General features: G+C 39.2%; 1 protein-coding gene across 6 annotated transcripts in view; it reads left to right on the plus strand.

The window, feature by feature from the left end:
- Window positions 1–24,372, plus strand: part of tab2 (TGF-beta activated kinase 1 (MAP3K7) binding protein 2) — a 36,520-nt gene that overhangs the window by 9,992 nt on the left and 2,156 nt on the right. The window contains exons 2-7 of one of the 6 annotated variants that reach the window (XM_067481915.1): window positions 16,509–16,702; window positions 17,217–18,891; window positions 21,561–21,721; window positions 22,188–22,281; window positions 22,994–23,083; window positions 24,084–24,164. In XM_067481915.1, the coding sequence (XP_067338016.1) occupies window positions 16,601–16,702; window positions 17,217–18,891; window positions 21,561–21,721; window positions 22,188–22,281; window positions 22,994–23,083; window positions 24,084–24,164 (2,203 nt within the window). In that variant the 5' untranslated portion in view covers window positions 16,509–16,600. Of the gene's footprint in view, window positions 1–16,508; window positions 16,703–17,216; window positions 18,892–21,560; window positions 21,722–22,187; window positions 22,282–22,993; window positions 23,084–23,189; window positions 23,499–24,083; window positions 24,165–24,372 lie in introns of those variants that run through there. The other 5 variants (XM_067481917.1, XM_067481916.1, XM_067481919.1 and 2 more) reach the window with 5 other exon arrangements.

Here is a 24,372-nt window from a genome sequence, read left to right on the forward strand (position 1 = left end):
GAAAAACTCCCTTTAACGGAAGAAACCTCCAGCAGAACCAGGCTCAGGGTGGGCGGCCATCTGCCTTAGACAACTACGGAAGAAAACTCACAGAGTTAATGTCATACAGTGGTGACAATTGTGGGGTGAGAGGAGAGGAGAGAGGGTCAAGAGGAGGAAAGGAGCTCAGTGCATCGGGGGGTGGGTTCCCTAGCAGTCTAAGCCTATAGCAGCGTAACTATAACTAACTGTATGCTTTATTAAAGAGGAAGGTTTTAAGCCTAGACTTAAAAGTCGAGAGGGTGTCTGCTTCCCGAATCTGAACTGGGAGCTGGTTCCACAGGAGAGGAGCTTGATAGCTAAAGGCTCTACCTCCCATTCTACCTTTGGAAATTCTGGGAACCACAAGTAGGCCTGCATTCTGAGATCAAAGTGGTCTACTGGGATGATATGGTGCTTTGAGGACTTCTTTATATGATGCAGCCTGACCATTCAGAGCTTTAAATGTAAGAAGCAGGGTTTTAAATTCTATTCTAGATTTAATGGGAAGCCAATGGAGAGAGATGTAGAAAATGTTCCCATGTCAGTGGTGTGAAGAAGTACATACTAAAATTGCTATTGCTAATTAGTTAAAGTGGAGACAGGAGTACATTAATCCCAATATTAGCAGAGGTTACAGTAAAATGAATTGTTCAGCTCAAAATGATCGTTCCCGATAATGGAAATAAATAGGACTCCAATCTGGTGGAGTAATTAAAGAGGATCTTTTTGTGCTAAATTGTTTTTTAAGTTTCATTTTGCAGTAAATCTGCTATGAAATAGAATAGTCGTGCAAACATCAATTAGAGGAATGTAGTGGAGGTCCTACATTGACTCTGGAACCAGTGATAATTTCCACGCTTGTTCCTTTTTATGATTTATTGGTCAATAAATGCAGCAGGCCACTAGGATTAGGTTGCTCTTTATTCTGCAAGACAAGAAACTGCTGTTACAACAGCAATATATTAACACGCATTTAGTCAAGCCCACAGAAAACTTGTTTACTTCCTGATGTCAGCGTGTTTTCAGTGTGATTTAGTTTCCCATGAAAACCCAGTTTAAGAACCAAGAGATTTTATTCAGTTTTACAAAAAGCTTCAAGTTAAGAAGATGCTATTGTATTACTGAGATGCATGTAATGGTGAAGAAGAATAAGATTTAATTCCTAATTTATTAATCATAATTTTTACTATGGATTGATTAGAAATTTAGTAAAATAGAATTGTTTGTTTGCCAAAGATCCACTCCTCTAGTTAGTATATTACTTACAATTGTTATTTAAAGTGATCGTGAGCTCCATTAGGGTCAAGCTGGCAGATGTGTCTTATTCATCCACATCAGATGTAGTAGCAGCAGCAGCAGCAGCAGTGTTTTTAATTTTCAAGCACAAAAATTTGATAATAATATCAGCTCTATGACTTTTCTTATAGATAGATATAGATATCTTTTTAGTTGCTGGCGTTCCACCATTGGAACACTGCTTTTTGAATGTAACACATGAGTGACATGCAGGAAGATGATTTAGCACTTATCTCTGTGCTCCTCTCAGTCAAGCAGCCCTTAGTCTCTACAGCAGGATATATGTATACCACACAAACACTTCCTCTCATTGCGTACTGTCTTGAGGAACACCTCTGTTTTTACATTTGGCCTCCATTGCTTAGTTTTACACATTTAGGGGTGCAGAGGCCAGTTTTAAAGTGCTTCCTCTTAGTACATCTCACAAGTACACGAAAATAGGACATGGGAAAGAACACCAGTAGACCTTATAATGAGTATAGATAGATTTATGAAGTTTCACTTTCTGTGTCATTGCTGCAGATTGAGCTCTTATATTAAGGAATGACTGCAAAAGAAATATTGCTGGGATCTGAACTAATGTCACCATAGCCAACTGACTTTCTATATACTGGGATTGTAATGTTTACAAATGGGGGTAAGGATTGTTTTTTTTTAGATAAAGTTGCCTGTATATTTTACAACCCAAAGCATTCGTTAATCTATATAGTGTGAATACGCAGAGTTGAAGGTATGTTTGCTTATTTTATGTAGACTAGGTATTACAACCTGCTGTCTTATCATTTCCCTGCCTGTTGTTGCTTTGCTCCAGACCCACTTCCTCTTTGACTACATCCAACCTTTCCTTGCAGATCCAGGACAGCAGGCTTGTCTTATTCTGTGCCCTTTTGTAAATGGACTAGACTGTTCTGTCCTTTATCATTTTTCCTAGTCTCTTGATTGTCTTTCATCTCTCTCACATTTTGTTTTTGGTCACTAACAATGGGAAAGGGATTTGATCTTTTGTCCTATCAGTAACAGCGTGGGCCTCGGGTGCTTATACTCCCTTGCTCCCTTTCGGTCTTCCTCTGAAAACATACTCTCAGGGTGTGGTGGACAATGTCCACCCAGCTAAAAGTCCTTTCTTGTGGTTCATTTTAGATTTTATAAGGACAACTGCCAGTGTGGGGTTCTGGGAAATTATTCTACTAGTTTTGGTCTTGTAATTATACCCTGCTTTGATGACCATACATTGAACCTTTTGGATCTCTCTAAAAGTACCTGAGCGCCAGTGAAAGAAAACAAATGCCCTAATGCTTTCAGGAGAATCTTTCTCTCCCCACTGCAGATTTCAACAACAACAACACTGCAAACAAACAATTGAGCTTGTGGAGACTTCACACTTGCATTCACAATGTGCAGAAACATTGCAGCTGAAAAAATGTTTTTTCATGGAGAGGCAGCATCAAAAGAGATCTAAAATCTCACTTGTGTGACATATTTCTGAAAGATTCCCGGTTCAGTGTTTCTCCACACATACAAAATGCATGGGTTGTCTGCCCAAGTATTGTAATGTTCGTGCTACAGTTTCCTCAGGTAAAAGTCTCAGAATAACAGTAATATCCGCTCTGCCCATGACCTCTCATCCACCATCGCATTAATTACTGCGAGCTTGTGGGATGATTGCTAATTACTGTGAATGTCTTTTAAGGCAATGTTTACTGTATGTAGACTACTGTACAGTAACCCTTTAACCCCAATTAGCTACAAGTCTTAAAGCTGGGCGGACAATATTTTTTTTACATTTTATGTAGAGTGTGTTTAAGAGAGTTTTTAGTATGTGTTGTATTTACTCTTTGTTTCACAAATAAATTTTTACTCACTTGTCAGGAACATCTACTGCAATTAAAAAAAAATTTGAATATATTCTTGTTCTTGCTTTAAAAATATTTTTAAAATAGAGATGATTGAATGAATCATTACTCGGGTCAGTGCTTAAAATTACTTGGAAAAAATTATTCATCAAATGTTTATTTAAGTTGAGCATATTTGTCTCATTTCTTGTTATTAAATGAAGCAAAAAGAGAGGGTGAAGACATATCTGCTTCCCTACTCTAGGTAAGTGTCGGGCATTAACACCCCCAGGTATAATCACCCTGCCTCCTTTCCCTATTTAAAAAGTACTTAGGTCGCTTCACTTTATGCAGTGCAGAAACATTATTTGTGTGTACATTTTTGTTATTTGATATGAATAAAACGGTTTTGTCCATCTACACTTAGTAAAGCTAAAATGACAAAGCAAAAACATGTTTTTTCTAAGGTACCTCTTAATATTCAGAAACTTTGCTGTGCATATTTTCTGCTTGAATTCTGTTAGATGTATCTAGAACTTTACTTGGGTTTATTTGGGGAAAATTCATAGTTTAAAAAAGGCACCTGTGTGTGTGTGTTCCAAATATTCACACACAAAATCTCTTTAAATGTTTTTGATACAAATGTGGTAAGCCAGATTAGGGCTAAGATATCAAATCTTTTCCAAAACATTAGGTAGGGCTTCAACATATTGACCTTGATACTGTATGATGATAGTTTTTCATCATGATAAGCATTTGTCCTATGGTATTGATGATATTGTTGCGGGATTATATTTATACAGTGAATGAAATATTTAATTGTTTAAACAATTTAAAGCCCTGCAAGCTTTAGGCTTGCCCGTTTGCCTAGGCTGAACTCACCAAATGGGCAAGAGGTACCTTGGCCAGGCAGGGGACCAAGAAACAATCCTTAAACTAACAGAGCATCAGTAGTCTGGAAAAATCACATACACAGAATACATCTGTTTAATACTATTTTCATTGTACTATAGTCATGATCAGCTTTATGCTATAGGCTTTCATAGCACGATGCTGCCACCACCATCTTAGCAACAGGGAGAGGGAGAATGATCAGAGCTGGGAGAGGGATGAATGTAGCCAAATACAGAGTCCTTGAACATGACTTATGTTTTCAGGACAAGTTTATAACTGTACATAAGTGGCCCAGAAAAGGCCAAACCTAAATAACATAGAACAGTTGTGGAGAGACCTGAAGATGACACTTTCCATCCAGTCAGACAGACTCAGATAATCTGTCAGGTAAAATGGGATGATGCTGGTACCAGCTCTCATATGGCCTCGTACTCCCTCGACAGTTCCAAACACACTGCGCTGCAGCATATCCTAACATTATTGCTCTATTTTGCCGAGAAATGCTCATTAGCCTGTTGGCACCCCAGCTTGTCACCCTGTTAGCTCTTGGATATTAACACCTTCATTGTTCCTGTTGCTTGTGGACTTCAAAGTGACTTAGTTATTGTCCTTGTCGCTGTCAATAGTTGTTTCGCGTTTTAATTTAAATACTTTTATCACCCAAGGTAATTTCTATTATCTGTTATTTTTAGTTTATTTACAGAAATAATATGCATGAAGTATCAGGACACTTGTCAGGTTATGTTAGTAGGACTTGATGGTTTCATAATTGATCTACTTTTTGTAGATGACATTATCAAATGACTATAGTGATACATACATGCTTGATACAGGCATATGATGTTAATTAATGTGACCTGAACCTATGTAGCCTGACAAGTTTGCACACTTTGTAGCAAAAAAATCTTAGAGGTCCAAAAAAATAATCTTCCTGGCGCTATTCCTCTGTACTTACTCTATTACTGTTGTTGGGTTCATTACAGTTAGAACCTTCTTTGTTACTTCTATTTGTATATGTAAACATATGCTACACAGTATACCGTGTGTGAGAGTTTGTATGTCAGTATTTTCTGAACTAATGACATAAATTTTCAGCACATTTAACACTACAGAGAGAATACTAATAAGGTTGATAATTTTGGTCACTAGAATACAAAATTTACAGTTTACAGTCTACACATTAAACAGTCTACACATTAAACAAGATACATTATGGAAGGCATGATTGCAGAAAGAAAAGAGAATATTTAATAAAAATATTTTACTTTCCATTTCAAGACCATATAAAGACGTTGCAAACAGCAAAAGGCATTTGTTTTGGATAGTTGCGATTATAGACCAGATTATATTACAAGTTACTTAACTCATACATAGGTGAAAAGGGCCTGCTTACTGAGGTAGACAAGTATGACCTGAATGTTTTGAGGGGTGTGGAATAAGACTGAACGGCATCTCACCAGAGGATGAGTCACATGACCTGGCTGCTATTTGTCTTTTGGTTGGCCTCAAGGTGGGGAATGATACTCCTAACAGCTGCAGGAAACATTTCCGGCTGAGGGTTTTCTATTCAGCCAAGCACAAGGAGGTCCAGTAATACACTGCATTAATACTTTTTCTGCAAAACCAATGTATTATTATATTATGTCCACTAAACATAGAAAATATTCACAGCATATTAAGCTTCATGCCTTGTTTCGGTTTTAACCAAATTCTAAATTATGCAGTAACAAGGACCTCTTAAAGGTGTGGTTAAAAAGGCTTCACAAAAGCTCTTTCTACCTGTGTTTAAGGATCAAATAACATCACAAGTGGTGAACTGATGGAATATCCTAACCAAAGACAGAGGTGTTGCTAATGTCCCACTGTCTGTGTGCATTAAAGCCCATGACAACATAGACTAAGTACATTTTGTAGGGCAATAAATGGTGATGATTTGGCTGGTGTATACTGGGTCATGTCATCACTACATGCCTGATTGCAATAAGTCTCATTGTGTTTAGTTGACTTGCAGTGGGTGTTGAGAAATGGCACTGCCACCCAAGAACTGGCTACAGTTAGCCAGAAGGCTACCATGGCAAAATCAGGCCATCTTAGTCTGGTAGTGGAAGTGGAGGGAAATTACTTTCATATTTCAGTAGTTGATGTAAAGGTGCGTTTGAACAAAGCAATGAAAGACAACAAGAAAAACTTCTGCTGCAGCCTCTTCTGCATCTGCTTCTTCTTCTTGCATTTTTTCACAGGTTTTCTCTGATTACCAGTTCAAAACCTGACAATATTTAATTTATTTTAAAAACTGTGAATTCTCACATTTTGTTACAAAGCATTGCTGAAAAAGTAACTCAAATTAAAACAATAAGCAAGAGAAGTACTTCCATTGAGGCAAAAGAACATGACAGTTCTGTAGTGTAGCCTTTTTCACAAGCTTCTTAAAAACAGTTTTGCCACTCTTGCAGATAAATATAGCCTTCTAAAAAATTCAGTGTGTAATTTTAATTTCATTTCTTTTGGAGTAAATATTAAGTGTGATTGTTGAATAGGGTTGTCATGGTGTGTCTGCATTGTAAACAAGGTGAATTTGTGAGAAACATTCTCTTGAAGATGGGGCTGTGGAATGAGATTGACATGGAAATTATGTCTGGTATTTATGATGTTTTGAATGCAGCTTCATGTCAGGGACATATTATATTGTGCCAGAGTTAAACCCAAGAATTAGTCAACTGGTTGGCCTGTGAACAACTCAGTTGATTGTCATTGTGAAACACAGAAGCAACATTGGGAAATTAATTTCAGTGGATTTAAAAATTGGTAAATAGGTAATTGATGATACAATTGTAAAATGAAAAATGTAAAAATGTGTTCTCTTCTTTAATTTGATGTATTTTTATATGAAATTCAAAAGTTAATGTTAGATTTATTTATCAAATTTAACTTAGTTAAGAAAACATTTATTTAAACATCTATAAACTACAAATATCGCGTATACTTAAGTATTTAGCCCCTTTACTTTGGTGAAGCACCTTTTGCAGCAATTATAGCCTCGAGTCTTTTTGGGTATGACTAGCTATGTACACCTTGATTTGGGGATTTTTAGGCATTCTTCTATGCAATTCCTCTGAAGCTCAGTGAGGTTCGATGGGGACTGTCAGTTGATAACCATTTTTGGGTTTCTCCAGAGATGTTCAATAGAGTTCAAGTCATGGCTCTTTCTGGGCAACTCTAAAATTCACAGAGTTGTCCCTACGCCACTCCTGGGTTGTCTTGTCCTGTGTGTTTAGAATTCCTGTCATGTTGGAAGGTGAACCTTTGGCCCAGACTGAGGTCCTGACTGCTGTGGAACGTGTTTTCATTGAGGATATCTCAAGACCCAGAGCGGTGGAGGGCTGTAGTAATGGTTGTCCTTCTGAATCTTTGTCCCATTTCCACACAGGATCTCTGGAGCTCAGCAGACTGATGATCAGATTCTTGGTCACCTCTCTTAATCTTTCCCCCGATTGCTCAGGTGGCTGATTGATCAGCTTCTGGAAGAGTCGTGTTTTATCCAAACATCTTCTGTTTGAAAGTTATGGAGGCCACTATGCTCTTGGGACCCTGCATTGCAGCAGAATTTTTTGTAGCCTCCCCCAGATCTGTGCTGTGAAATAATCCAATTTGTGATCACTGCAGGCAGTTCCTTTGACCTCAGGGCTTTTTTTCTGATACAATGTGCATTTTCAGCTGTGAGGCTAGTTTAAATTCAAATCAATTTAATTTGCCATAGGTCACTAACAATCAAAAGAAATGGGAGCAACTGAGCTAAATTTCAAGTGTTGTAAAGGGTTTGAAAGCTTATGCCGATGTGATTTATAAGGGCGACTGTGGTGCAGGAAGGCAGAGCGGTGGTCCATCAACCTCACAGTTGTTGGTTCAGTCCCCGGCTCCTCCGGTCACATGTCAAAGTGTCCTTGAGCAAGACACTGAACGATGAGTGCTTGCCGGCTGCAGAGCAGCTGCCCCATTGGTGTATGTGTGTGTGTGTGTGTGTCATTTTTTTTCCTCAATAATCAACACTTATTAAGGCAGCAACATAACAAAACGGAACTGAAAACTTTCTGAATGCCGTTTTCTCAGGTTAACTATGGTTAATGTAGTGCTACTTGCTAAACTTTTTCAATGGACAACTCAGTTGGTATTGTTATTTTTGTATACCAGCCAGCAGGTTCACTCTGCCACATGTTCATGAGTCACTATTATGACTTGTTGTGGCTAGACTCCTCAACACAAAATTATTAAAATGGTCTTAGAAAAGAGAGCTAATAGCTATAGCATGATATATTATGTTTTATTAATGAAAAAGATGGGATGTTCATTTTAGCAAAAAGAACGTTTGCCAAAAGATAAGACCATGTTTCATTTCCAGAGCTTTCTGACATCCTCTGTTTGTGAATTAGAAGCAGAACACAGTGGCTTTATAATTACTATGTGACAGGTTGTACCGAAGTTTTTAATAAAGATTTTACACTTTGTACTACAATAATTTGGTAGTAAATCTGCAATATTGAGGTAGATTTAAATATATAGAAGGTATAACTGTCAGTGTATTCATGTATAAAACTGTATCCGTGTTGGAAATGTATTTAAATGCTCAAAGCTATATATATAACCTCTCACCTTCAACACACGCATTCAAACTGGTGTAATGGTTGTAGTTTGGTCAAATAATCAGTTATCAGTTATTTTCAAAATCGGTCAAAAAATCATTTCTATTATTAATCTTGCAATACCATAGAAATGTTTTGCTTGTAGTGATTCAAATAAAAATTATTTGAGCTTGGGCTTTCATAGAATTCTCAATTTAAAGCTCCAGCTTTTTGTGTCTCTAACAGTATAATGAGTTTTCTTTTTTAGGTTTTATCTTAATGGAAATTTAGTGAGTTTCAGTTTTTCCTTCAGAATCGGGAAGAAAGGTGATTTACAGATGCAGTGGCTCAGAATCGCTACACACAGCTGGTTGACAGCCAGATGTTGGTTGAAATTCATGCAGTTCTAGTCATTCATGCAGCTAGTTGTCTGCAGCCTTCCTGATCCCCGACAAGGGGATGTACACATTCAAAAGTAAAAACCCCCATTTAAGCCCCATTCATGCAATTTCAGGGAACCACCACAAGGTGTATATGCATTTTGGAACCAATTTCGTCAGTGTTTTGTAATTTAGGTTTACATTGAAATGTTTTAATATTATATATTTATCACCAATGTCGTTGATATTATTTTGTGTTTTGTGCACTTAGTAAAATGATGACTAATTTGATGATTAATTCAAATGAATGGGAGGCATGGGGGCTTTTTGTGACTCAAAACTGCGCCACTGAATGTATCATCATTCTCATAAAAGAAAAGAAATATGCCTATCTGTTAGTATTCTTTCCTGATGCCAAATAACACTGTTTTTGCAGCACATTATTTTCTCTTTTTTGTTGAAAAACTAAAGACTCTCTTTATGGCCTAAAATGTGCACAGAGGGAGTGTAATAAATTATAATATACTGTATAGAGCAGTGTTAGGTTAGGCCAGATACCTGCTGTTGCTCTTTGCTGACTTTGTGCTATTTTGTGATTATAAATACATGCATCCAACTGCTTCATGTACCCACTTTAAAGTTTTGCATTAGAGTTTTTTTCCTCCCGTTGTCTTGATTTGGATTGGTTGGGTAAAATCTCCACCCTCCTGGCCTGTGGCAAAATTTTAAAGATTACTACACTGATTACAGTTAGTGGCAACAGTTTGCAATGCTTTTGCCTGCTTTTAAATTATGGCCCAAAAAAATCCCTCTTGGCTTGGAAAATTTTGCTTATAGCATATACTGGACCTGTGCAATGAGATAATCAGCTGGCAATTAATACTTAGGCATTGTAAGGAAAAACACTGCACATTTCCCTGATAAAACATTGCTACATGCTTGCACCTATTAATTTTTGCTTGCTATGTTCTCCACATGAATTGGTTGAAATACAAACCTGATTCATCCTCTTTTGAGAAACAAAATGCCCTGTATAACTATGTAGATGTAGCTTTTGCTATTATTGATTTACCTGTTATTTGTCAATATCACACACCTTTATCCTTAACCATAAATAATACAGTATAAAAACATATCAGTGTTAAAATTGTGTTATTTTGTAGGGCTATTATAATTTTCCCAAAATTATCTGCACTTATATTGCGCTTTTCTACCTATTGGCGCTTTACACTGCTTATCATTCAGCCATTTGCACTCACAATCACACACACCGATGGGGGAGCTGCTATGCAACTGGACAACACTCACCGGGAGCAACTAAGTTGGGTTCAGTGTCTTGCTCAAGGGCACTTCGACATGTGGGACATGGGATTGAACCAACAACTGCGAGATTGGTGGACAACCGCTCTACCTTCCTGCGCCACAGTCGCCCCAAGTAGTGGTTCCCAGTGTTTTCACCTTGCAAATCTTTAAAGCAAAACAATGTCCGCAGAAAGGCAGGTCACTTGAATAAAAAAAATCAATCCATTATTTTAACAACAAAGCAAGGATTACTCAAGTCAGCAATCTCTTTGCTAATGACATGGTTTTGTCTTAATTCTCATATTCCTGTGTATCATTTTGAGTCTGTTGTGCGGTGTCCTGTAAGGTTGTCATTACAGATTGGGAATTAATTTCTGTTGTTAATTGGCCAGCAATAACGCTTCACTTGTACCTGTTACTGGATGAAAGGCACATTTTGCTTGTGGTCAGTGACTACAGGTGAAACCAGCTGTCAGGCTCTGTAAATTAACAAATACACTTTTTGAAGTTGCTGGATGAGCTCACGTATTTATATTTAGAAATTTTGTGTTTTGTGTTGTGAGGAGAAGGGAAAGAAGAGCGGGACAAAGTGGTAGGAGGGCAGTTGGAGTTAACAAGTGACTCGGTCCAAGCAGCAATGCACTCACACTGAGGAAAAAGCTGTAGCAATCAACCAGCAGCTTTATCTAAATCTTTTTTTTCTCTTTTCAATATTATAGTGTTTACAGACAAATAGACTTTGTCAGACATTAAACTGGCAGTCCATCAACTTCAGAGTACCTAGGAGAGAGGTTTGTCTCCATGTTTACCAACCTCCCAATATCTCATAGTGCCTCAGAAGGGTTTTGGTCGACCTGGGGAGCTGGTGCCCTTGCCTGCTTCCAATCAACCACCAGCTGCAGGCTGCGGTGCTGAAGAATTTTTTATTTCCTGCACACAAACTCCCCCACCACCATACACATACACACGCTTGCACACATAGACTCTTATACTGTTGTTTTCAAAAGGGGGCAACTAAAAGCAGGCTGTTTTGCAGAGTTGATCCCAGCTCACTGTGCACTGTGAGGCCCAGGCTTCATGGCACAGTTGAGTGCAATTTGGAATCTGCGCATAAAGCGTGGTTTGTTTCTTTTGTGGAGACACTGCCGGGAACAAAAGAACTGCCTCATACTGTATGGAGCTTATACTGACACACTTGCAGTAAATGTATGTCTATTAATGTTGTCATTAGTATGTTGAATTTAAATGGTTTAAGCAAAATATTATTGTCTGAAACTTATTACCAAGTAAAGTGGTGAATCTTTTCATTCAGAGCAACTAAAATGATTATAATCTTTTAGATTTATGCTCTAATATTAGCCCAACCTTTTAAAATGACAAGAAGTTTTAAGACAATCTCAAAGATGCACAACTGTTTTACGTTTCCATTCATGGCGCATAGCAGTTTATCTTTATTTTCATTTATTTTAGTAGTACTTGTGACATTAATATGGTGGAAAATCACTTTGATTCAGTGCGTCACAGCTTTGTGATGACTCGAAAACCTCTTGTTAAGAATAGTCTACTCAGTAAAGTTTGCATGCAAGTCTGTGTGTTCTATGCTCTGTGGGAGGCAAGGTAGGATCTACAGTACTTCAGTCATTGAATCAGAACGAAATGTTGATAGAGAATTTGTGAATCGAGAAGAATTCTTTGGCAACAACAATCGTATACTATGAGTAGTTCTCTGAAAAATTAGGAAAGAATGGCTTGAGAGAAAGTGTAGTAGTTCCCGTGTAAGAGTGCTGTTTACTTGCTTCCACCAGTGCTGCTATCTGAGGCACAGTGAACCATGCTGAAACCAGTCTACATTACAGGCCAGCAAAATCTTTTTTATTTATTTTTTCTCCACAAGTTCAGTCTTAGGCACTGCCAACCCTTAGCTGTTTTGTATGGACTTATTAACCACTTTATTTTGAAAATAGGACACTAAAGTTAATTATTATTCACTTAAGCGAAATACATTGTTAGCCTTGTTTCCTACTGTGAAAGTGATGAATCAAGACTAATTCACGCATGTGACTGAATAAGTCTTTTGAGCAGTAGCTGTTTGTGTATACAACGTGCCTATAAATCTGCATGTGTCTGTGTGTGTATTACCCACACACGTATGTCTTTTGTTTTCTTGGAAGAGTGGACATCTGCTAGCATGCTTCAACAGTATCCACTGCCAGTTAGTCCCTCTATTTGTTTAAATTTAGCCAAGTGGACCAAGACACTGCAGTGGGAGAAAGCTGTTGAGGATGCTTCTGATTCAAGTTAAGATGGGATTCTCACTGTTTTCCTTGTATTTAATATTTATCATATTTGAAGGACACATTGTTGTAGGATTTGGTTTGACAAGGTCTCAATCAGACATTTCATTCTTTACACCCAGAAGATAAAATGACATGACATTTTGTTGTGTGGTTTTTGTTGCTAGTTATGTGTAGCATTTTTGTTTACAGCAGCTAGATTTGTGCAGGCAGTTGCACCAGCCACAGCATCAGGTGCTAGCTTATATTTTTGCCAAAGGCTTCTGTTAATTAATTGTTCATGTTTTATTTAAGCTTTAATTTATTTGGGGCATTTTTAGGTGCATTCACTTTGACAGAGTGAATGAGCCCATTGATGGACTATGGCAGGCCTGCTACCTCCAGAAATGAGTGTGGCTGTGTGTCACTGCCATGGGACAGTGAATAACAGCCTCAGCAATAGAAGCTTTGTGTCTATCTCTGCTGGCAGTGCACTGCTGCCCCAGGCTCTGTTCCACCAACGCCTCCAGGGACAGTAAGTTCTAATTTGCCTCCCTTGGAGCCACCCTCACATATGTCGGCTGCAGACCTATAATTACAAATTGTGAAGAGGTGTGGACCTTTTGTTTTTTAAGCAGGCAAAGAATCTAACCACACTGTTGACCTGCATCTGTCAGGTTCATTTTCTGTAGCCCTAATTAAGTTAATGTGCTTCACTGCAAAGCAATTCTGTTTGTTCTTCACATGTAATCTGAGATTTTGCAGTGTTTTCCTCTGGTTGGCATTTAGAGGCTCTTGATGCTGTGTTTTGGGCTTTATTTTTATATCCTTTTTTTTTTTTTACACAGTCTGGTGGCCATAACTTCCATTTTGTTATAGAGCAAAAGACAAGGAAATTATTGACTGATGGTTGATGTGAGAGCCTCGTCTAATAGTTTTCAAGTTTTTTTTATCCGGATGTGGTTGAATGGTCTTTCAAACATTGACTAGACTCATTAAAAATTGTTTAAGCTGTCAAAAAGTGAGCATTGATAGTTTACTTATATTAAACAAGCATTAATAGCATTGTATGTGAAATAAATCTATTTCATGACTACTCTCTGAGAAAACCATGCTGCCTTATGATGTTTAATTAGATTGAACATCTCTCAAAGTTGAGGTTCCTACATACAGGTTCCCCCTACTACCACTGACAATAGCCAAATAGCTCCTCATCTTGTTATCAGCTACAGACGTATGTTTTGCCCAGCTGATTTACAAAAACTTTCATATTAACATTATACCTCCTCATAGCCTAGATGAGACACAATCATTGCTGCTAAAATAATAACTTTATCTTCAAGCCAAAAATAGGCGGCCTGTCCATAAAAATCTAGTAGTAGTCTTAATTTCTATTACTAAAGTATTAGGACTGTCAGTCACTTGTTCCTTCATTCCACATTACACTAATAATTGGCACAGAGCAAAACAGGGTGTGTTTCATGTGTCACAATGTTTTGTATGGACCTCCCACAGGAAGATGCTTTGAAGGAATGCAGTTTGGGGGGGGGAATTAGTGTTCTACTAGTCTACTTAAGGTTTCCAGCTCCCCGAACTTCTCATGGTTGGAGAAGTATACCTGAAAGTTTTCCAGATACATTTCTTTGATTAGTTATTTAAATGTGCTTCCAAAGAAGTAATAAAACACAACTTCATGGAAGTTCCTTGAGGTACTCATATTTCTCACCAGCCAGTATTTGAAACAGAAACTTAAGTATGTTCACATGAGTTTATAATTCATAATAATGTATAGAAAAATTCAAGTAATGCATTTTAATGCAACAGTCCTGCAGTAAATCATACCCTCATCAAAGTTTTATTGTTAAGTCTTTTTAACTTATTTTAGAAATATTCAAATTTATGCTCATTTTGTAGGCTATGTATTGTGGTGCTGTAACAATTTCAAATCTATATTGCAGAACACAATTTGCAGCTTTATGATTTGGAAAGTATTCATCCTTTTTGAGTTATCTACAGTATACATGTTCTTAGTTTTACATGCTCAAACACCAGAGAAATTAATTATTTAAACAAAAGACCTTATTCTCAAAAATAACCTTCTGCAAATTTGTCACAATTTGGTTGTTGCACATTGTGTTCCATGCAATGAGTTTAAATAAGCTGCCTGACCAGAGAGAGGCACTTACATTAAAAGAGTGATTTTATTCATTTAGTTATTTATTTTTAACTGATGTTAGACATAGTAAATAGACTTGGAGCAACTAAACAACTATTTGGTGTTTTGTTAAAGTTTCCATATAATACTTTTTTAAATGTTTTAATTAATTCTTGTGATGATAGGTGTTTGTATTAAACAATGCCATAGTTCAAGACCTGCCAACCGGTAGGCATTTTGTGTAGTGGTTATCTGTTGACACCAAAAGACGCTGGTGTGATTTGTCACTCAAAAGTACAAAAAAGAGCCAGTGACACCTTGTGAGCAGGGTGTTGTGTTGTGGTTCCCCTTGCATTTTCAGTAACAATTGTATATTTGTAGGGTGGTTTTGTTCCCATGAATTTCTTTGGCATAAGGTGGTACTCTAAAACTTTCCTCAACGTTGGCAGGTCTGCCATTTCAACACATCAGCTAAATTTATGTAGAACAGATCTGTCCTAAGACTTTCCAAAGGCTCTCAGAATTTTTTTCTGGAACTTTCCAAAACCTTTCAGACAGTCCCATGTATAATCCATGTCAGTCCCATAAACAGACCTCTGTTTTGGGTCTGCACGTTGATAATGTAAATACCCAATCCCACCTGTTTTCATGATACATCTATGGCTTAATGTAAATACCCAATCCCACTTCATGATACATCTATGGCTCACCACCAATCTCTAAGGGTTAGGACTGGGCCATGAAACAGTTTTGATGTAGTAACCAATGCCAGTATTGCACTTTAAGCTGTGATCATTTGACGCACCTTTGCCTAAAAAGATTGGGTTCCATGTTTTGCTTCCATATCCAGTTCTCATAATTATGTCCATGGATTCCTGCTCTGCTCAGCCCACTGGTAGTTGGCCAATCAGAGCAGAGTGGACAGAGTGGAGGGTGGTTATTAAGGAGACAGTAGCATAAACTAAAGTTTCATACAGAGCTGCATTTATTGGGCCTTATATAGCGTTTAAAAAAAAATAACTTACAATCATGGTATGTAACCAGAAACAAATTAAGGAAACGTTGGCTTACCAACTGAGCTATGGCCGTCCAGTCATCCACATACCACAGGGTCAGTGGCTTGACTTTGGTCCCGCGGGTACATGTCAGTGCTCTTGGGCAATACATTGAACCCCAAGTTGCTTCCTGAAATGAGCACCTTGCATGGCAGCCACCATTTTTGCTGTCTGAGTACAGTATGTGTGTGAAATCGGGTAAATGAGAAGCAACATTTAAAGCAATTTAGATAAAAGCGCTACATAACTAGACGTAGACCATTTTTTACAGTGTATATATCCAAAGGTTTCAAAAATCTGTAACTTTTTATTATGAAATGAACATATGAGTTAATCATGTAGAAAGACTGATTTTTCCCATTAGTAGTCATTAAGATGTTAATGAAGGCTTCTGAAATAAATGCTGTAAATTGTCTGAAAATCTCTAATGGATGTCGTGTAGAGTTGCACCAGACCACATTGGTTCATTCCCTAACACCTGACATTTTTCATTGAAGGGTAGCAAAACACAGACTGCAGCTCATGTGAATATGTGAGGTTTCTCTTTTGAATTTTGGCTAGAGATTTTGTTTGATCTGCATGAAGCTTTGTTTTAATTTTTTATTTTTTTACTTGCGTAACTCATTTGGTGATAAGGTAACTTTGTTATTCTCTCACTGTCTTTGGTTTTGTCTTTAATTTCAGAAGATGTTCAAGATGAAGGTGACCTGCTGCCACACCTGACGCCTAAACAGTGCGCTGAACAAAACAAGCAGTCCTGACCTGGCAACATACGAATGGCACAGGGAAGCCACCAGATTGATATTCAGGTTTTGCATGACCTGCGCCAGAAGTTCCCTGAAGTCCCAGAGGGTGTTGTCTCTCAATGTGTTCTGCAGGTATGCAGGTTAAACAACTGATCCTAACAAAGCCATTGCCACAATTAACAAAGGATGTTTTATTACCTCTGTGTTTGTGAATGTGACAATATCGTGAAAGCATGAGAAAAATGTAATATCAAAGAAGTGTGAGAGTAAAATGATAAGTTACAGCTAGGTCAGTATTTCTTAAGCAGTGTTTTATTTAATGCTGGTCTGTAAGTACTGTCATGTCAAACTTTCTTCTTGACTAATACAGCAAATCAGTGTAGTGGGCCCAAAATATGTAGTTGATTTGTCCTGTTCTCAAACCAACCAAAAAAAAAACATGTCAGACAGAGGAGTCATTGTTGGAGTGGGTGAACTTACAATATAACAAGCTGGTCAAGAATCTTATGATGGGATTATATAATTTAACATGATATGTTTAAAACCAGGAATGAATGTTCACTTTGTGTTGTGGATTGTCTTTAAAAACTTGAACAAGTTTATTTCAGCTTCGTCTTTTATCAATCTATCAAATTATTTATTGCAGAACAACAACAATCTAGACGCCTGTTGTGAATACTTGTCTCAGGTCAGTCCGGGCTACCTGTACAGCGAAGAAGAAAACCTTAGCTTTTCCGACGACCCCAGCTTGACCAGGCTCCGTAATCACATGACCCAGCTGAACCTGGGCCTGCAGTCACAGAATGTGCACTTGGCTCCAGTTCGGGACGGCCTGAGAATGAACGGCAGCCGGACTCTGGCCCATAGCCTGAGTGACGGGCCCCTACAGACAGGCCAGGCCCACAACAGTGACTTCTATCAGCAGGAGCCCCAGTCAGCCCCAGTACAGGTACCCACCAGCCTCAGTGTATTTGGTGTCATGGAGCCCACACGCAAACCCCAGCCCCCACAGCACCTTGGACTCTACCCTCTGGGGGTCAAAGGAACAGCTATAGGTGGCCAGCAGCTGCCACGTTTCAACCCCATTACCGTGACACTAGCCCCCAATATCCAGACAGGCCGCAACACCCCCACTTCTTTGCACATTCATGGCGGGCCACAGCCGGGAGTAAGCAGTCCACAGGGTAACTCTATTTACATCAGGCCCTACGTTAGCCAATCTGGTACAACCCGGCAAAATCAGCCACAAGGAAGCAGAGCCCAGTACAGCCCTACTTCCCAGCCCCAGCAGCAGATCTACCAGGTCTCCCACCCTTCTTCCCTTTCCGGCTCCTGGTCCGGCCCTCAGCACGCCTCACATACCTCACAGCACCAGACCCAGGGCCATCAGACCTCTCACGTCTACATGCCAATTAGCTCCCCCACAAATCCACAAGCACCCTCCTTCGGTTCCACTGGAAGCCAGGCCTCTTCTTCCGGTGTCTCCTCGTGCTCTTCTTCCCTGTCCTCCTCCTCCGTTATGCCCCCCCCACTGTACAACATCCAGAACATCTCGACTGGCCCACGGAAGAATCAGATAGAGATCAAACTTGAATCTCCCCAGAGGAGCAATTCCACAACTACAACAGCTGTGCTGCGGACAAGCAGTGGGCCACGTTCATCCTCCACTTCCTCCTCCTGTCCTTCGTCTTCCTCCTCTTCAACTAGTGTGGCTGCCGTCCCCACCACGCCTCTGTCCATCGGAGGCACTGGTCTGAGCCGCAGCCAGCCCACTGTTTACATATCTGCCAGCCCACCTACTGCTGCTACCACATCCTCTGAAGAGGCCATCATGGCTTCTGCCGGCTCCCGTTCCCAACCTAAGTTTTACATTTCAGCCAATGCTTCTAGTGATGACAGTGGGGGTAGGAACCCTCCCACAGTCTACATCTCAGCTAACCCCCCTTTGCAAGGGCCTTCTGGGCCCAGAACCATGGGGGGCCAAATGAGCATGGGCCCTGCGTACATCCACCATCATCCACCAAAGTCCCGTGCCTCTGTGGGAGGGGGAGGCACGGCTTCATCCCCTCGCGTTGTGGTTACTCAGCCCAATACCAAATACACTTTTAAAATCACAGTGTCCCCCAATAAGCCTCCAGCTGTGTCCCCTGGAGTTGTGTCCCCAACTTTTGAGCCCAACAACCTCCTAAGCCTACCCTCAGACCACCACTTCGTGGAGCCAGACCCCCTCCATCTCTCAGATCCTCTGTCGCCCCACAGGGAGAGGCCGAGTGAGCATCGCAGACTCAGCATGGGTTCTGATGATGCAGCGTACACACAAGGTGAGCCATGCTAAATATTACCATTGTGAGAGTCCCTTCAGAGGGAAAAACAAATTAACCAGACTTGGAAAGAAGAATAACCATTAAAAAAATAGTTCAGACTCTGAATCCTGCATAATGTTTTACGATTTATTTATTATTTTTTTATAGCATATATTAATTGTTTGAAGAGTGCAAATGTATGTTATCTTGCACACAGTGATGAAGCATTTTTAACCAAAAGTAATAGTTTACATCTTTTTGCTTTCCATTCTGTGGTTTAAAAGACTCTATTTCTAGAATTTGATTGTAATGTGTTTCTTGAGCCATGTTGAGGCATTGTAGAAGCACCGTTCTCCATGTCCATCTCTCTCAGTTAAAAATCTAAGGTGGCTTTTTGAGCGCAGGCCCATGTAATGACTAGTGTGACTACTCCACACTAAATGCTCTGTTTGCTCTATTAGCCTCTGAGACAGTCAGATTCTCTACTGTGAGTCAAATGTGTTAGAGCATGCTACTGTTTCCTTTTTTGGGCGTTTGTCTGTATTATATGTGAGTCATCATCTTTAGCTCCTGCACTGTGTTGACTGCCGCTAAGAGGGGCTTCACACCATTCATGTTGTCTCTGCTGCTGAGACGTATAAGCCCAGTTTCCACCTTAATATTTAACTGCTTTGGCAAAAAGTGCCAAACCCCACATTGTTGTGCTTTGCTGGGTGTTACATTTAGAGGTGTACCTGATTAAAAACACAGTTGTTATACAATAACTGTTCCATTTAGCCAGATGTCTACCACTGGATTCAGTAAACATTTGGATTTTAATTTGAGCATCTCTCCAAAATTGCTAATAAAACTGGCCTTTCCAGATAAAGAACGTTATTCTGCAACTGTGAGCATTTTTGTTAACCAGTTAGGCCCTTTCACATTTTTTTAATATTTATTTTAGGTTTATTTTTATATAAATATAAATAAATGCAATTTTACCTCATCAGGGTACAGGCTGAGAATAATAACTTCTTATGACCAAAGAAAACATCCCTCTATTCATTATCTTTAACCGCTTATCCTGTTCAGGGACACGGGGCCTACCCCAGCTGTCTTTGGGTGAGAGGTGGGGTACACCCTCGACAGGCCACCAGTCTATCTCAACCAACTCATAGAGTCAACCATTCACAGTCACCTAAGGGCAATTAAGTGTAAAATGCAACTAAAGCATGCAGTTATTCCAGATAAAAATTTAAATAAATAAAATGTAATTAAAATATCAGTTTTTCTAATAATAATAATATATCTAGATAGATTTGTTTGCATTAAGATCCTCCCTAATCCTTTAGCTTTTTGTGTTCAGTATATACTTTGTTAAACTCTCAGAAAACGATTACATTTATATTTGTAACATTTAGTTCACATTGTGTGACTGTATTAGGAAAGCATGTAGCTGTTTAACATGAAGAGATTTCGACCTCTGTGTGTGTGTGTGTGTGTGTGTGTGTGTTTATACACCGAAGAAAGTTGTTGGTCCTTGACTGTCTGTGTAGGATGTGGTACAACCTGTCAGATGCTGAAACTGTGATAAATGATATAAAACTTGCTGTAAAGACATGAAAAGGTCATCAACATGGAAAAAGCTGTCTAAAACTGTGTACTTGAGCAGAATTTGCTTGCAGCAGGTTTTAAAGTGGGATAAGTCCCATCTCTTCATTTCAGGTGATGGGACAAACTAATCTGACAATGAGGCCTGATGTAGTACCTCTGCCTCTTCTTACAGAGTTGTTTTTTTCTTAAAATTAGTCTGACTGGATTTTATGGCATATCTGAACCTCGCCTCTCATCAGCCAAACCTTGCTAGTACCAGGTTGGCCCCACTTAATGCAGTTGCTTGTCTGTTTTCATGAGCTTCGGGAAGAAATAAGCAGATAGATAAAGGCATATTTCTGTCTGGATCCATGGTTTCATGTTGTTTACACCAATTTCCAACTCTGCGATCTGAATATTGCAGCAGAATATTCAGGCTCATAAGGCCGTGCAATGCTTTCTGATCTTTATCTAAATTGTAGCCTCAGTTTCTTGTTCTTAGCTGACAGGAGTATCGTGTTCTTTTGCTTCTGTAGCAATCTGCTTCAAGTTTTGACATTGTGCATTCCGCTTACCCTAATTGCAATAAATGGTTATTTGAGTTACTGCCTTTCTATCAACTCAAACCAGTCTGGCCATTCTTTTCTGATCTCTGGCATCAACAAGGTATTTCCTTCAAGAGTACTGCTGCTCACTTGATATTTTCTTTTTTCCACACCATTCTCTGTAAAACTGAGAGATAGCTGTGCATAAAAACCCCAGGAGATTAGCAGTTTTTGAAATGCTCAGACCAGCCCATCTGGCACCAACAATCATGCTACATGCAATCACATTACATCACTGAAAAATATCCTGCATAGTCTTTACTATGAGGTAGCTTATACTTACATTTGTTTTTTTTTTAGTTACATTATATTAATTCAGTAAAAGTGCTATTGTTATTTCTAAAACAGTTTTTTATATTTCCTTTTCTCATGTTTTGTGTACCATGCTAATTTCTGCTACATGCCTACAAGTTTACTAAATTTGTGAATTTGGCACAGAGAGAACAGTCTTTGACAACACTGTGTGTGTGTTTGTGTGTGTGTGTGTGTGTGTGTGTGTTGCTCTTCCAGCATTGTTGGTCCATCAGAAGGCCCGCATGGAGAGGCTGTGGCATGAGCTGGAGTTGAAGAAAAAGAAGCTCGAAAAGCTAAAAGAGGAAGTTAACGAGATGGAGAATGACCTGACCAGAAGACGACTGGAGAGATCCAACTCGGCCTCTCAAATTCCCTCTGTGAGCTTGATTAAGTTGAATTTCAGGCACGAGATGTGGGGAGTAGGGGGGGTGACTGTAGTATCTTTGCTGGCAGATTAATCAGCAAGTTTAAATATGAATTAGTTAGCAGTTACCTAACTTAATATATGATCATCAGGGATGACTTTTCTAACTGCAGGCCACAGTTTTGTTAGATGAAATTGTTCAGATAAAGTGCGCCTCTCAACTTTTGCTGAGTCAACTCTTTTTGGCAACTGTCAACAGACGGGGGAAGGGACTGCACAAGGTTAATTGGTCAGTGTTGCTGACCTCAGTAGTTCCTCGGTTTGCTGTTTACTGATGTGAGCCAGTTCTGGAGAGTGGAACAGCTCTCCTCCTAACACACTGACAGTTATTCTCCACTAGTGTAGCAGCCCAGTGTCTTGATGTCTTGGGCCTCTTGGTTAACTTTGAGCTTATACCATCCTGTTTACTTCTTTGTCAGATTGAGGAAATGAAACAGTTGCGATCCAAGAACAGGTCACTGCAGATCGACATTGACTACTTAACAAAAGAAATTGATCTCCTTCAAACAAAAGGTAGGAGTCTCTCTCTCTGGTTTAAAATATGAAGTGTTTTTAGGCATGTGTCTGTGTTTTATAATAAGAAAGTTAACAGAGGTTCTTGAGGCCTGCAGCTGTAGCACATGGATTCGTTCTGTTCACATCCCTTCAGCACATGCAGCTATGGTGCTGCCATTGTAGTTCTAACTACCAGTTCTTCCTGAATTACATCCTCTTGCTGGTTGATAACAAGGGATTTATTGGCCCCATGGCAGCACTCCACTGCCAGGCCTCCAGCTGACTGGTTTACACAACTGAAGGAAAGGGCAAAGGCAATTGACACAAATTAATAGTTCCTGTTATTCACTCAACTCATAGACTAGGGATATCTGGATTTTGAACCCAGATGTGGGCATATGTCCTATTGCATCCTGTGAACAGCTGTGATGAAAAATCAATGTCATCTTGTGCAGATTATTATTAATTTTTTTTTTTTTTTTTTTTAAATAGTATTGAGCAGTGATGGCTATGAGTACGGGGCATACCACATTTTTTCTCCTTAGTCATGTTTGTGCATCACCAAAAACACCAGTTCTCTTTGCATTATTATGGTGCTCATTGTGCTTTTTTAAGGGTTTAATGTAAAGCTTGACTGTAGTGTATGTGTTTACCTCAGGTGTTGACTCTTTATCTCTCTGAACAGTAACATTCAGACCTGTGGTTTTACTCCACTTCACTTTGTTTACAGGACCACACTTCAATCCCAGTGCAATCCATAATTTCTATGACAACATTGGATTTCTCGGTCCAGTCCCACCCAAACCCAAAGGTACTGTTGGTAAGTTTAGAAAAGCTTTCATAGTCATTCAACATTCTTTAATTTCATTGTTAAACATTACTGTAATTTCTTTCACTGGACTTGTCTTTTACTATATTTGTATTAGCCCCTGTTATAGTCCCACTGAAAGGATGGGGCTGCTGTAGCTCAGTTGGTAAAGGCAGTCGTCCACGGACAATCAGTCGTCATCAGTCGTCAGACGACCCTGGCTATATGTCGAAGTGTCTCTGGGCAAGACACTGAACCCATAACAGCCCATTCCCCTCCCCAGCTGTGCAGTGTCGGTCCAAGCCCGGTAGAACTAGAGGAGGGTTGCGTGAGGAAGGGCATTCGGCGTAAAAACTGTGCCAAATCAACATAGGGACAATGATCCGCTGTGGCAACCCTTAACTCACGGGATAAGCCGAAAGGACAATCAATCAATCAATCGTCCCACTGAAAGGATTAAAGGATGATTTCACTGGTTTTCAGCTTGCACCACATAGTTGTAGTTTGATGAGTTCATGCATGTCATGTATTGAACTTGATGATGTCTTTTGTAGTTTTTCATCAAGAAGCAGAAGGAATTTTTATTCTAAGGGAGGAAGAGGGAACTTCAGCCCCATACATACACATCTACTTCTCAAAGTGGAAATGTAGGAAGAAAAGTGAAAATTACTACAAATGAATTTGTCTCCTCTAAAAAACACTGGGAACGGTTCAAAATGACCAGCCTCACTTACAGAGTTGGTACTACTAATTTGAATGTGTCTTAAACTCTTCATGTGTTTTGTCAGTGTTTGGCCAGATTTAAAACAAACATGACAAAATGTATTTCCAAATGTTTTATCAGGGTTGTGTCTACAGATCAGTGACTGAACAAACACATTTAGAGAAGCTGGGACTACATTGCACAAGTCTAACCCTGTTTTGACCATGACTTTCTTCATTTCTACACTTATCTTCTTTTCCCTTTGACTGTAATCTGTTTGTCCATCCATCTCCATCACACGGGGGCCAGATAGGAGAAGATGTAGATATAATGTTACCTCTGAGCTCATGATGAAGCCATCCCCTGGTCTTTCCCCTCCCCTACCACTTGGTTGGTACCCTTGTCATCCCCTTTTTCTTCTTCCCTGTGTTCATCAGCAATGCACGAAACTTGTTCTAAGTTTTAGGTTTAGTCTATTTGACAGGTATTGGTATTGTAGCATTAAATTCGGTAAAATCATACTTCAGTGAAAATCAAAATAGTATTCAGGCTTATTTATTGTATTTTGCACTGACACTCTTCTTCTTCTTCATGTTCC

Source organism: Channa argus, chromosome 17 (genome assembly GCF_033026475.1).
Source record: "Channa argus isolate prfri chromosome 17, Channa argus male v1.0, whole genome shotgun sequence".
NCBI classification, from domain to species: Eukaryota; Metazoa; Chordata; class Actinopteri; order Anabantiformes; family Channidae; genus Channa; species Channa argus.